At 40.8% G+C, this 15,672-nt stretch overlaps 1 protein-coding gene across 2 annotated transcripts; it reads right to left on the bottom strand.

Moving 5' to 3' along the window:
- Positions 1-533: 533 nt before the first annotated feature.
- Positions 534-11,976, bottom strand: LOC145441987 (uncharacterized). 2 transcript variants are annotated; one of them, XM_080319951.1, is made up of 10 exons: positions 11,750-11,976; positions 11,018-11,100; positions 10,638-10,953; positions 9,135-9,215; positions 8,988-9,074; positions 8,101-8,232; positions 7,870-8,040; positions 6,741-6,831; positions 3,623-3,829; positions 534-1,239 (listed from the first exon to the last, which is right to left on the bottom strand). In XM_080319951.1, exons 1-10 carry the CDS (start codon positions 11,885-11,887, stop codon positions 1,061-1,063), a joined length of 1,485 nt encoding a protein of 494 aa, XP_080176077.1. In that variant the 5' UTR covers positions 11,888-11,976; the 3' UTR covers positions 534-1,060. The 2 variants fall into 2 exon arrangements, with proteins under 2 accessions (XP_080176077.1, XP_080176078.1); XM_080319952.1 differs by having other exon boundaries at positions 1,099-1,280.
- Between the last annotated feature and the right edge of the window lie 3,696 nt (positions 11,977-15,672).

Raw genomic sequence — 15,672 nt, 5'->3', positions numbered from 1 at the left:
TAATTTGATATTTTTAGCATGGAGTAATTGTAATTGTAATGTAATTGAAGCATGCATGAAAGTAATTGTAATTGTAAATGCAATTGAGCCGAAATAATGTAATTGATCCAACTCTGGTGGGATCATCTATAAATCAGTGTGAAAAAACATAAGACACACGAGAAAGGCTATCAAAACATGTGTCTTCATTCAAATTATACACAAGCAGACCCAACCGAACAAATAGCCTACTAGTCAGCCCTCGCGATTACCGGACCACGAGCCGACGTGTCCAGTCCACCTCGCCTTGTAACATGTCTACTATTTTCGTCAGTGTCCCTTTATGTCATCTTCCATTACTGTTCATGTGTGCGTGCCTCATCTTTACATTGCCTATGTCCGGGTGGTTGTCTGATTTCAAAGAATACTTCAAGTCGTTTCGAAATTTTCTTATCTTTTCATTGTATCGAAATATTGTGGTGCGTTGATAGGATTAAGTTGTTAATAATTAACGAAGCCGAGTCGTGATTCAATTTCCATATTCCTGAGTGGAATTGAATGTCCGCCCTGTATGGAGTGGAAGAAGAGAGCGACCCTAGTATCACACCTAATGCATCTTCGTTGAATTATGTTCAAGGATATGTCGAAACAGTTCAGATCTTGCGTATATCACATCATATAATCCTCGTCGTTAGACTCGTGATGTGTTCTAACGAGAGAGACCATCTCTGACCTGCTATCGGAGACAAGCAACGCCGATATTGTGACCACATTTATTCATGACATCAGTATACTCTTCACGAGATGCGTCCAATGTATTGACTACTACTGTGAATATATTATATGACGAAAAGCAGAAAAAGAGAAAAAGGAAGCGACACCGAAATGCGCGTAAAGTATTACAAATATATGAAATATTGCAACGATTTCCAATGTGCATTTGAGACAAAGTTATGAAAAATAACATCCACCATTGCGGCCACAGCTGCGACATAACGGTGTACAAAAATTCGTTCCATTGCAGTTTTTCTGCATAGTGCGACCACGGCGACTGTACCAGACTTGGACAAATAGTATAGTTCTAGGTGGTAAATAATATACTAATAAAATTTAGAAAAGCCGAAAATTTTCTAGTCGCCCAACTCTGGATCGTATTATTGCATACACTGGTGTTCCCATCCGATGGTGCATGATATACTTCCGGAAAAGAAATCAACCATGGCTTTGAGACACTTTCCTGAACGGCCGAGGCACCCGCACCTGCAAAGCGTAGGTTAGGTCGGGTCATCATATTTTGACGTCTGAAAAAGAGGACACTTTTCAAAAATATTAAAAGCCATAATACCGAAGGAGGAAACGGGCGATTTGGAAATGTTTCGGGTAATAGTATTGGATTGACTAAAAAAAGGGCATTTTTCGACTCCACTCTCGAATTACCCGTTTCTTCCTAAAATAAATGGGTTGAGTAAACAAAGGTCATTTTTCCTATCTCGCTCACGAAAACATCCGTCGGAGTGTATTTGTCGTTTCTTTTTTTAGCCAACCCTGGCGTTCAGTACGTCGAAGTCCAATTTTTGCAGGTATTTCAACACTATTTCTACACAAAGAGGGACAAAATCCCGAAAAAGAGGACATTTGGGAGGACACTTCCGATTTAAAGAGCTTCTTGGATGTAAAGAACTTCAATATACAATTGAATAGTATATTCATTAGGGTTGTCCAAAATTAGGATAATCGTAAAAATACTCCGTGATTGTGTCTCATTCTATGGATTATTGACAAAAAACAACAATGAGCCTGCAAGAAGCTTACAGGAAAGCCGTTAGGATTTCGGGCAAAACATTTGAAAGTAGCTGCCCAAGAATGGGCGTGCCACCGACCATAGAACGGCGAGAAGACTAGTAGACAAATAATAACGGCTCTTGATTGGCTAATCGGCTATGCTTCAATGATCCCGGCAGCAGCAGCTTGCTGATTAGGTGGTCAAGGAGTCAGCTACCGGCGGGGATTCTGAATGCGCATTGTTGGTAGGTTGGCACATGATGATTTAAGATTAATTCAGGACATGTTGAAGTACGAAATACAAGCAACAGCTGCTTCACCAAAATTTCCACAGCATGACTGCTTTATTGTGAAGGAAACGGCTGTAGCCTACATACCGTGTTTTCATCAAGGGAAAGCAAAGGTGCTTATGCAAGTGTTGAGCAAATTCACCGTTTCAGAAGTGATCCATCATCAGTGAATAAAAATATAAAGCTTAACAATGACACTACACTTTGTGTGATATTATTGGGCTGAAGCTGTAGTATATAGGTGACGCTTAGACCTACTTTGGTATTTTGAAAAGTAGAAGTAACTACAAGGATGTAATTACTCGAGTTAAGACTCGACTCGATTCTAGTCAATTGGTGTATTGACTCGACTTAAGACTCGGACAGCCAAGACAATCATTTCTTTGTAACTTCGAGGAATAGTTAAACTACCACGTTATTTGTATACTTCGTCTATCCGTGCTGGTGTTTGTAAAATAAGGCAAGAAGTTACTATATTATGGCTCCGAGGCATTCAATATCATCCAAAGAGAGTTGAGAAAAGTGAGTTGAACCGGACTTGAGTTCGAAGAGGAACATTGAACTCTATGAATCGGAGTTGAGTGTCAACACTATGACTCGGCTTGAAACCTGACTTGGACTAGGTGGTGAATTGAAAATGACTCGAAACCTTGTGACTTGGCCACAACACTGCCGAGGAATAGGTCGCTACCTATTTTTGTCTTTGATATTTTTGCAGCATGTACACCGACTCATGATATACATACACCCACGATTTGTGCATATGCATACCATTGTGTGCAGCATGTGTAGTGCATATGCCGTAGGACAAGGAAGGTGAAAATTTAGCCGAGTAGGGCTTTCTAAGTCTTGAACCACCCCATCCATGGTATACCGGAAATGCTGAGCGCTAAGTGGGGAAGCGACGGATATCTATCCAACCTATGGATAGATACGCAACTCTCGTGGGCTTGGGCAAACAGTACCCCTTCTTGCTGAGTAATCTTAAAGTAGCATAATTGATAGAGCTAGAGCTGGCGACCCGAGCGCTGAAATTTAATGTAATTGGTCTTAGTCGAAAGCTAGTGTTGCACTGATTTCAAAAATACAAATTATACAAATATTGTCATAACAATGGAGCCACCCCGAAAAACTCTTGAAGTCCTAAAATCTGCATTGTTCAAACCATGGCACCGCCGCAACACAATGAACATAACAATGACCTATTTCGTCAAGCGATTGTTCGGAACTATGCCGATTTCCATACTTTGCGGGCTGTTTTGAGGTGGTTCCATTGTATTGACAAGAATTTTATTCAAATTGTCGGAATCAGTGTGGCGCCAGCTTTCGTCTGAGACCAGTTTTATCAAATTTCAGTCACCGGGTTGCAAGCTATAACGAGAGACTGCTTGCCCGAGCGTGACGACGGTTTTGCAGGAGTTGCGTATCTATCCGAATGTTAGTTATCTGTAGTTTTACCGCGGGTTTTTGGTCTGACCCGGCCGGGGATCGAACCCAGACGCTCCACTTGCCGATCACCTCCATTATTAATACATGATCCGATTTTGTAATCAAGAATGGAGATGCCTTACCGCTTATCCGTTTGCTGATGCCTTGCTGCTTAGTAGGTCGTACCAGAATAGCATCGTCAGACTGAGCGCTGACAGTTTCCGTCTTCTTTCGCTCTTTTGCTCCTTCCCCGATAAGCCATATGTTGTTAGACGAGATTATCATTCTCACCCAATTGATATCGTTCTCGATCGAGGATAGCGTTTTGTCCGCGTCACCAGCGACCGAACCTGAGATAAGACCACAATTGAGACACCGCGCATTGCCGGGTTCGATTGTTATCGAGTACCCGAGTTATTCGATTCTGAATCGAGTATCAGGTTCCGAGAAGAGTATCTCTCGTTACGACCAGACTGGGAAAATTCCAGTACCGGTAGTCCAGCAAAATGCTGGTAATCTAATTCTAATCTAAATGTGAAATGTTTCTTCCCTGTAATTAAAACCTTATTTGTGAAATGTTTCTATGCCCTAATTCCAATTCCAATCCAATTTCTGGTTTTCATGCAAATGCTTCATGAGAACAGTACAGCGAGAAACGAGCCAAGCTTGCTTTACAGACGTTTACTATTCCCGTGCCCATGAGAATGAAGTTCGATTTGGTATGAACTGAGCCTGATTCAATGTCCAAGTTTTCACGAATTCAGTAATTCTAATCTAATTTGGAAAAGCTCAAAATTTTCTAGTTGTCCAAGTCTAATTATTATGCGAAGTATACTTAAACGATGAAAACGGAAAATGCCATAACGGCAACGCAACAACACCAAAACGACCTCCCTCTCCACGGGTCCCACAAGGTCTGTGTGCCAATATTCACGACCATCAAACAACACCATTCGAACTAATTAACGAGCAATCAATCAGTCGCACGCGCTATGATCAGCGTCCAGGGTTGTAACCAAGTCACAAGGCTCCGAGTCACAAGTCAATTTCACTTTTATCGTTTTGACTCGAGTCAAGTCGAGTCATTTTCAATTCACCACCGAGTCAAGTCCGATTCCAAGTCATCGAGCAGAGGGTCAAGTCCGAGTCATGGTATTATGACTCGAGTCCGAGTCCAAGTCATTATGTTGACTGCTCAGTTTCCAGTTAAAGTCTTGGTAAACTCACTTTATATGACTATGTTTGGTGCTATCGAATGTTTCGCATTTATAATATACTAATTTCCCTCACTTTTAGCAGTTTCTGGTCGCATTTTCAAGTACCAGCACCAATCAGACGAAATCCCAGTAGGGTAGTTACTTCACAATTCTTCGAAATTACAATGAAATGTCGGTCTTGGCAGTCTGAGTCTCGAGTCAATGACTTGGTTCGAGTCATGCGCAATGACTCGAGTCCAAGTCGAGTCAATACACAGATTGACTCGAGTCGAGTCGAGTCATTTCCGTATTTTTAAAAATTGACTCAAGTCAAGTCATCAGAAAATTGTGACTCGAGTCGGACTCGAGTCGAGTCATGACTCGAGTCATTACAACCCTGTCAGCGTCCGAGGTAACAATCAGTACACAAAGTTTAGACCAGTGGTTCCCAACGTGGGCGATATCGCCCCCCAGGGGGCGATTTGGCGATCTAGGGGGGCGAAAATGACGAAGGGGGCGACAGGGGGGCGAAAATGGACAAAGGGGGCGACGGGGGGCGAAAGTAGCGAAGGGGGGCGATGACGCGTAAAATCCGCTGACCTTTTTTTTTTTTTTTTTTTAGTCATCCACCTAGCAATACGGAGCGAAAAAACGTTATTTTCAGCTCTGAGCTGAGAAAGATGACCGTTTTTTTTTTTTTTTTAGTCAACCCGCCGGTGATTACAGTGTCTGTATGCCCAATTATCGGTGCACAAAATTTGGGGGGCGATGATCGGTGTTGACCTTGAAAAGGGGGCGATGGGTCGAAAAAGGTTGGGAACCACTGGTTTAGACCAAGACACAATTATGACGTCGTAACTGTATGGAGGACGTGAAACAGTTCAAATGTGCACCTTTCATGCGACCACAAAGAATACAATGAAATTCTGCATCACATCAAAGATAATTGGGTATTTTGTCAACTTCATTGCACTTTGTGACAGTGCTGCAGGTTGATCACGGTTTCACTTGTCATTTCCACTAACGTGCGTTGCTTTGTACTACGTGTTACTTATGCTGCGTCATGCCCGATAGAGGATTCCACAGCGCAAAATTCCGTCAAAACTATAATTTTCCTTGATAACTTAACTCTTAGCGACAAGGAGCGTTTAATATTAGTATTTCAATCATTGTGCCCAGCCTTATTGATTATAGACCTATAGTATTCCCATATCTGATTATGGACCTACCAGATCTTGCTAGTGATATCTAGTTGCCCGGCCGTGCAGTCTTGTGTTTCACATCTATATCTGTATATCTGTAACTAGCCGATGCCAATAATCAAATTTTAATATAATTTGTGAAATCATTTACAGAGTTGTAATGACTCGTGACCGACTTGAGTCACGATTTTCTTATGACCCGACTTGACTCGAGTCAATCTGTTTAATGACTCGACTTAGGCTCGAGTCAACACTCCGACAGCCAAGACCGACATTTCATTGTAATTTCGAATCATAGTAACGTAACCTCACTATCGGGATATCGCCTATTGGTACTGGTACTTCAAAATGCGACCAGAAACTGCTTAAAGTGAGGAAAATTAGTATATTGTAAATGCGAACTATTCGATATCGCCAAAAAGAGTTATAAAAAGTGGATTTAACAAGACTTTGATTGGAAACAGAGCAGTCAACACAATGACTTGGACTCGGACTTGACTCGGTGGTGAATTGAAAATGACTCGACTTGACTCGAGTCAAAACTCTAAAAGTGAGATTGACTTGTGACTCAGTGCCTTGTGACTTGGTTACAGCCCTGATCATCCAATGCTCTAATTTTTATTATAATAAAATGCTATAGTAGAAGTGTATCGTACGAAACGAGCCAAGGTCAGTGTGAGAAAAAAACTCTGATTTGATACAAGTATTTCTTTCCAATTCGGAACATGATTAGATTTCCAATTTGCCAAATCAGTATTACTAACTGTAATCTGATCTGTACAAAAACTGTATCTATAGTTCTAATTTTAATTCAAGTTTAATTTGGAAAAGATTAACATCCTCTATATTTTGATGGTACGTACCGCTTTCAAGTTGACTGCCATGTTTGAGAACAAGTCTTGTTTTCTGCGATGCCGCTTCTCGAAGAAATCTGTTGCTCTCTTCTGGGTTTGACTGAATATTGAAGAAAAAAAAGCGCATCGATATCCAAAGGTGGCCAATAACAAATCAGGTATATCAGTAGCCAAGTAGGTTTGACCACTTTATTGCTAGCTCAAAACTGGCTGTGTTATCGGCTATTTCCTACATACAGCTTCAGCGATGATAAGATTATTCCGTGGAGGAAGAATTAGCTCGTATGAATGGGTAATACGCACACCAAATTTGAATTCATTCCGACAAATAATCGCGGTTTACGTAGAGTTTGAAAATTTTGGATTTGCCCAAAAACGCAAAAATTTTTTTTTTCAAATTTTTCTGCCAACCCCATGAAATTGTTGGGCTGTCTTCAAAAACTATGCAAAACAAATTCGACTCAATTCCAAGCCGTAGAAGCGGAGTTATTTCAGTTTTTATTCGATAGTTCTGGGATTATCCTTGATTGGTGGATAACCCAAGAATTATCACCGAAAAACTGGAATAACTCCGCTTCTACGGCTTGGAATTGAGTCAAATTTGTTTTGCATAGTTTTTGAAGACAGCCCAACAATTTCATGGGGTTGGCAGAAAAATTTGAGAAAAATTTTTTTTTGCGTTTTCGGGCAAATCCAAAATTTTCAAACTCTACGTAAACCGCGAATATTTGTCGGAATGAATTCAAATTTGGTGTGCGTCGTTTTTTAAGGCAACCTAACGATTTAATCAAGTAACCAGCAAGATTCAGGAAAAAAAGTTATTTTTGAACAGCCCTAATGGGTACATTGCCTTGGCGTGCAATGGCCCCGCCCCGACACTGCCAAGACCGAGACACTTAAAAAACGACTTGGTGCTACCCCCACAAGATCAGGCTTTACGAGGAGTTCGTTTTCCAGCAAATATCGTGTCTGGTTAACCTCAATATCGATTCTTTAGTCGCTGAAAAGTGTTTTATGGTATCGTGGACTGCTCATAGTTAAAAAAAAATGAAACTGATGATCATGATATTACTGGATTAGAACCATTGATACGAGCAGATGAGACAGCTTTCACCAAGAGCAATATCAATGTACACACCAACAACTGCGCCCGCGCGTTTTCCAACCGAATTCGATGCGCTCTCATCTTCGCGCCGAATACCGTTTTTTCCAACGTCATATCCAAAGGGTTGTCCGCTATCTCCCTCCACAAATCTTTCAAAGCAACCCGGCTTTGACACGAATCCTCCGCAGGCGCCAACACTCTGTCCTGTGGAAAGCGCGAATTTTTTAGGGAGAATGACGCCAATTCGCACAAGGAAATACCAACATGACTCGATGCGTCTTCCGGCATCTCCATCAGAGAATCGCTGTCCTCAGAGGTGGTCAGTAATGTCAGCGGTCTGCAATCTTTTTCGCTCTGAGGACCGCTTTCAAAATTCAATTTTCTTCGAGCACCAGTCTGTATAAAACACAAAAATGGATTGCAGCTCACACACTGTAATGTCAGTAAAGGGTGCCCAGTAAGACGGTGACAAGACTTGTACAAACTACTAGTACTAGAATTAGAAGTACTCCATTTTCAAAAGTCGCAACTAGAAATATAACACTCACTTTTCAAAATCACAACCGGATCTAGTGCTATGCTCAATTTTCAAAATACACGAATAGAACTAGAACTGCTCACTTTTCTAAAAGTCGCAACTAGAATTGAAATTAGGAATAGGCCCACCACCCTAAAATCAGCAACTAACGAGTAAGAACGCAAATAACTAAGATGCAATTCCGAAGCAACTCATTAATTTTTTATTTTATCGAAATCGAATCGGCCTTTCACATGAACATCTACAAAAGCTTGAAATAGGAGGGATTTTGACCCCCAAAACCACCCCTGGCTATGCAACTATTAGTAGTGAAGACTCTGAGCTAGCAATGGCTGCAACAACATCACACCGGTATGATGATTCATGCCAAACGATAAGTGTTTTCTAGATGTTCGGCAACTATTTTTTATAATTGCGCAACTAGAACTAGAACTGCTCACTTTTTAAAACATCCAAATCGAACTAGAACTACTCATTTTTCAAATCTAGGACTATCGAGCAAGATGCTTCTCTGCGAAAATACCTTCACACATATTATACATAGACACAATGATAATGATATTACCCACCCCAATTTTTAATATCAGTTGAACTGATCACACAGACCACTCACCATCCAATTCCAGAATACTGCCTGTAAATGCCTCCATCGGTAACAGGCTTTCAACAATTTGATCTTCTTTTTCACAATCATTTCATACTGAAACGAGTATAAGTTGCTGAAGAAGTCATAATGAGGAGCTCGCTATGCAACTGTTACCTGCTTTGCTATCAATGGCGATTGGTAAACTGCTGTTAATGCCGGGCAATCCATAATGTCCTGATCCACACCGTCCGTCACCTGGAAGAAATAAATCGTATCAACTTATAGCACAGAGGCAAAACAAAAAGCTTGCATTTATTGTTTCAAACCAGCAATATCGAATGATTTCAATGCTGGTATTGATTTTGAGAAAGGTACCATACAGCATATTGACTTGCGTAATTTCAAAAAATACGTGCCAGAATATATCTCAAAGCAGTTCTGATTACCAACACAGAGTGACTTAGTGATTACGCTGGTAGGAATTCATCGTGACATCACATAATATTTTAAAAGTAGTTCACATTGGTCATTGGTTCTTTTGTGAATAAACTTGAAAAAGTTTACTGCCGTACAAACTGTTGCTGTGAAATCAGGGCCAAAAGAATCGCGATTATTAGGTTTAAGAAGGTCAATTGAAGAGTCCCAGTTGTAACAAGATACTGGTGCACAATATGAACTGTGCACCAACAGAATGTTAAAATATCAATAAAAGTGAAGTAAGATTTTCACACAAAGCGAAAACAGTACAATGAATATTTACAGGGCTGTAATAACTCGAGTCCAACTTAAGTCACGATATTTTGGTGACTCGATTTGACTCGAGTCATTTTTTCAAATGCGGAAAATGACTCGACTCGAGTCAATTTGTGTATTGACTCGACTTGTACTAGAGTCATTGTGCATGACTTGAGACTACGACGGCCAAGACAGACATTTCATTCTAACTTCAGATAATAGTAGTCACCACATTATTGGTAGGCCTATTTCGTCTATCATTCCTGATACTTGGAAAATAGGGTCAGAAACTGCTGGGACTGAGGAAAATTACGATATCATGAATGCGAGCCATTCTATGTCACTCGAACAGAGTTGAAAAATGTAGGTTGAACCGGATTGAACTAAAACTGACCAGTGACGCAATGACTTGGACTCGAGTCACAACACTATGACTCAAACTCAACCCTCCACTCACTGACTTGGACCCGGACTTGACTCAGTGGTGAATTGAAAATGAATCGACTTGATTCGAGGCATACTGTTGAAATGCGAGGCTTCTCCTTACAAATGGCCATCGAGGTTTTCGGTCGAAACGTAGCAGCGTGATACCGATTGCTTAATTGCACGCGAGCTAATAATTATTGGAGATAGAATAGGCAGTTCATGAGGACAGGTTTTATATTTCGGACTCCAGCCTACCCTGCGTGCCCCACTGCACACGACGTACCACCACAACAGGACAATTCGAATATTGATCGCACCTAATTGCCTGATGCCAATGACGGCCAAGATGGGAATGTCATCATGAATCATACGTAAGCCTATGAGTTGTGTGTCTTGACCTCCAGTGGAACCCCTGATAATGGTTCAGGGAACCACGTTGAAGAATCAACGTTGTATGCCAAATGTAAAAAGGAATACAACATTTGAAATATTCGTTTCAAGACACCCGTATATTACCTTTTTCGAGGATATTTCTTTTCCAACAGAGGTCGTCTTTAACTTTTGTTTCAGCAACGTCAATCTACATATAGACGACGTCAATCTGACAAATCTTTCATGAATGCCCTTGGTACCCGGTTCATCGCTAACATCGGGGCTGCTGCTTGACTGCTGCTTTTTAAGCAACGCCTTTACGTTCACAGGTTCACAGCCGCGCGCGAATATTTCGCCAATAAATCCCGTCCTTCGTATTAACCACGCTATCGCACACAGCAGCTCCCTGCTTGACTTTGGAGAGCCATCGTCCGACGTCAAAAGTTGTGAGCGAGTATACCTGTAGTAGATTGGACACATTTCTTTCAGCTATCAATTAAGAGTGGGCACAGTATTGACTTCACCTCAATGATTTCATTCTCGAAGAAATCTGTGTACAATCAGAAATCTTTAGCAACGTTTGAAGAAATTCGGCTAAGACAGGAATCTGCAAAAGTATTGAATGTTAATGGACAGTTATCAGCCGACCAAAGTCAATAATGGTATGCGTTATGTGCAGAATCAAATTATTCAGATACTTGTAAGTGTGACAGACTAGTGCCAGGGTTGTTAACCATATTTTAGAACACACCACTGAATAATTCTGGGTGGTTTCCCGGGCCTATTGTGACCTGGTCCTAGATAATTTTTGAACTGCACAATTTTAACATTGATTAGCCTAACCGAAAAATTAAGGCAGCTCATGATTACAAGTAGGTCATCACTTTTTCCTGCATCGCGACCTAAAAGCAAGACTAATTATGACATATATGCCAAAATTAAGGACAATGTAGTTTGTTTAATAGTATGGTTATAGCACTGCAACATTGGCCTTTCACGGACGCCTTAAACTAGTCCGCGGACTTTCAAGTGGTCCATTGACACCAGGTTAGGAAGTCCTGGACTAGTGGATGGTACAAGGCGGAAAATAGCAAATAGACCTATGATAAGTGTGTATTCCGCTCAACAATACCAAGTCTCAGTGGCCTTGTCTTTATATCTATTACAAAATTCGTATACATTGCAGTGGTAGGAATACAACCTGCATTTCAAGTCGTAGAAAGTCACGGTAAGATTAGAGATACAGTTCAACTTACCGATTTCGGTCTGTCAAGTTTAGCCAGTCTTATGTCCTCTTGATTAAGCGTCTTAAACACATCAGAATAATTGAAAATATCGCACAGTGATATTATTGCATACACGAGTTCAGTTGTCCTTGGCGGCTGTTCCGTCATTTTTACAGTGGAGATGTTGTTAGACTCGATAGCACTCACAGAAGACTGCCAAGTACAGAACTTTAGGATCTATATTCTGATCAGAGATTCTGTAAAAGATTATATCGTTAAAAAGTAGCAGTTTGTAGAAACAGCGTTCAGAGGACCAGGACCTAATCCGATGATCGATTAATGAAAAAAAATCTATTTCATGTACCGATTCTTTCTCGAAGCTCCAGATAAACGCTAGTGACCTGTTTTTCTTTTTTCTAGGTTGTGATATACGCAGAGATGGTCTGTAGCTAAGTATTTCTACTTTTTGAAGTCTCGGTTTAGGATACTCACTTTTTATATAGGCCCACTAGTAAATTGCAACTTCAACATGAGTAGAAATTTATGGCGTTACTTCTAGTTCTGACTACTTTGACCACTTCTGGATATATATTTGCTACTCTATCTAGAATACTGTAACATCGATTGTGGTCAATCGTCAAAGCATAGCCATCGTTGGTGCTTATGTAGAAATAGACTAGATGACACAGTTAGATTAAATTCTAAGCAACTCATTCATTTTTATTTTACCGGAGTCGGATCGGCTTGCAACAATCATTATTGGAGATATAATCGACATTACAAAAGGACGGGGTGCCGACCCCCAAAACCGTCTTCCTGGTAGAGCCACTGTTATAGTAGTGATGACTCTGATTCAGTTCAGTTGGCAATGGCTGCACTGCAAGAACTTCACACAACAGAAAACAGGTATTACGTTTCACGTCAAACGACGACAGGTATTTTCCAGTCGTTTGGCAACTATTGTTTTATAGAACTCAAGAACTATACAACTATGCCTCAACACTACGTGCTTATCAAAATCCCTAGCTAGAACTGCTATAAAAATCAGCAGTTAGCTAACCGTCAACCAACTAGACAGTGAAATAGAAATCATAGCTCAAGTTTCGAAGGCTACACGCACGACCTACTGGCTACTGCCGCTATACTAAAATTGGTGTCGCGCTGTCATGTGTTGTTATATCGGTGCGCGCTTTCCCTTTAAATCACACGGCTGACTGCGTTCGAAAAATCACGACCATGGAATGCAGCGGGAAAGCGGTTTATCTGGGTTTGCCTAACGCGATTGGGAGTTGGACAAAGAATTAGGTTGATATCAAACGAATTTGAACGGGTACTAGTCAGCCCTTAAGATAACAGGACCACAATCCGACATATCGACCTCGCCGACTGACACATGCGGTATTCGTGTTTGTATCGCTTCCTTCTATGTTATCCTTTCTTAAATTCAGTGTGCAATGTGCATGCCTCTTATTTGCATAGTAGACCAAGGTGGGTGTCTGATCAAAAGATTACTCCAAGTAGTTTCGCTACCCTCATATCTTTGCAGTACATCGCTTTCTTGTGGTGTATTGATTTGATAAAAATGCCGGATATTCATGATAAGAACGAAGTAGTGGTCTACAGAACAATGCCTATATTGTCTCTTGTAACTATTGTCTCTTGTGGCAGGCTGCTCTAAGAAGCTTCCTTTAATATCAATGACAAACAAAATTGTAATAAGTAGGTCAAGAACCTCGGAAGCTTCCAGGTTCAAATGATACTGCAGTAAAATAATTTAAACAATATAATGAGATTAGGAAAATGATTGATGGAGACCATGCTCATCCCACAGCCGCAGCAGGTTCGATGTCATTCACAGACTTTTTATTTCGTTGTGTAAAGTTATGATTCGAGTTTAATATGCTATGTTTCAATATAGCGGTTGATCTGCAGGGAGCATTAGTCCAAACATCTATTTCACAACGAATAGTATTCGGCACCGCACAATTATATAGCCTACGTATGCATATGCACCCCTTGGTGTCTCGAAATCTAGGCACAAAACGTCGACAGTCCACATGTACGAATTATATGCACCCAGAGGCGTCTCGTAATCCAGACGCCGAACCGCACGAGGGGCATCTAAGTTGTGAATGCTGTCGTAACTATTTCGGATGTAGCTGAAAATCCAGAATCCGTGCAGCTACAGCCGGCATAGACATATGGGTCATCCCATGGCGTCTGGATTTCGATTCCGATACGACGTGCATCCAGCGTGTACTCAAAGGTGGTGTGGACACCAGAGATGAGCGGATTTGAAATTTCTATGTCCTAATCCAATCCAAATCCGAACCTTCAAATCCAAATCCTAATCCTAATCCATAAATTTTTCATATTCAAGTCCATGTCCAATCCTAATCCGATTCCAACTGGAAATTCAGAAAAAATACTAATTTATGCAATGGAGGGATTCGAAAATTTGCATTCACAACCAACGACTCACTTGATTTAAGATAACTTAGTAACCATAAGTACATTAATAACTGATCTGAATAAAGTTTGTCGCCATTCGCCACACGACATGTTAATCTCCCAGAAAATAGGTAAATCCAATCCAAATCCTAATCCGTTCTGAAAAAAATGTCTAATCCAAATCCAATCCAAATCCGACAAAATTTCACAAATCCTGTTTTTTCAAAACCTAATCCTAATTCATGCTCATCTCTGGTGGACACTCGGAAAATCACGTGACGGTCACGCCCAGATGCCTTTGACAACTTTGTTATTGTCGATCCGTCTGTAACAGTAATTAAAGGCAAAGTCGCTATCACTATTCGTTGAATGTAACTATGTTCCATATCGAGTTGGGTGACAGAATTTCGTATGGTTTATTTTGATACTGTCATCTTGCGTTGTATCAAGTTTCAAGACTATGGCTTTATGACTAGCGTAGTAATTTCGCTGTCGAAGTCGAGTATCTAGTGAATCAGCGCGCACCGATATATTTTCGACTTTGATAACGGAATTACTATGCTAATCATTGAGTGACGATACTGAAACCTTCTGCGAAGCTGCATAACACAATCAAGATATACCATGCCAAATTTCGTTATCCGTCTCGCTATGGAACACTTTCAAAATTCATATATACCAATATCAAATTTTTCGAAAATTCATTTATGCGGTAGGCGCAATGCCAAATCAGCGCACGCAGACCCGGGATACTCGAATTTGATAACGTACTTACTACTATAATTATGGAGTCACACCCTCGAAACTTGGTACAGTGTTAGATTCCTTCATCAAGATATACAATACGAAATTTTATTATCCATCGCCGTATATTGTATTGTACACCCAATACTGGCTTTTGCGAAAAATCTGCTATGCGGCAGGCTGATTGCCAAATCAACGCGCACCCTGACATACGCGACTTTGATAACGAAATTGCTACCGTAATAATGGAGTCACAGCCTTAAAACCCGATACGGTGCTAGATGTCTCCATCAGGGTATATAATGCGATATTTTGTTATCCACCGCGGAATAAAACACATTCAAAACCTACATGTAGCATTATAGCAGTTTCGACTTTTGTGAAAATCTGTCATGCGGCAGGCTAGATGGCGGGTCCGCGATGTACTTGATACAATCGACTATGGGAACGAAATTACTATTCTGATCACCGAGTCACACCCTCAAAAATTGGTTTAGTGTAAGATGCAATCATCTGACCTTCAGCCTACGGCATAACTGATTTTTCACGAAAAACAGTATAGGTATGTGTAGATTTTGATTGTGATCTATACGGCGATGGATGGCGTCATTTCGTACTACGTATCTTCATGATGGCATCTAACACTTTACGAAGTTTTAAGGCTGTGACCCAAAAATTACAGTAGTAAGTAAGTTATCAAAGTCGAGTATCAAGGGTCCGCGTGCGCTGATGTCGTAATGAGCCTACCGCTTAATGGA

Source organism: Botryllus schlosseri, chromosome 6 (assembly GCF_051294905.1).
Source record: "Botryllus schlosseri isolate E-star chromosome 6, Bs_hap1, whole genome shotgun sequence".
NCBI classification, from domain to species: domain Eukaryota; kingdom Metazoa; phylum Chordata; class Ascidiacea; order Stolidobranchia; family Styelidae; genus Botryllus; species Botryllus schlosseri.
The sequence above is the reverse complement of the archived record's forward strand: the minus strand, read 5'-3'. Positions and strand labels throughout refer to the sequence as shown.

Coding starts and splice junctions, on each gene's coding strand:
- LOC145441987 (XM_080319951.1), bottom strand. CDS start 11,887: ATGACGGAACAGCCGCCAAGGACAACTGAACTCGTGTATGCAATAATA. Junction 8,041..8,100: donor CGGAAGACGCATCGAGTCAT/GTTGGTATTTCC, acceptor CGCTTTCCACAG/GACAGAGTGTTGGCGCCTGC. Junction 1,240..3,622: donor CATCAGCAAACGGATAAGCG/GTAAGGCATCTC, acceptor TACGCTTTGCAG/GTGCGGGTGCCTCGGCCGTT.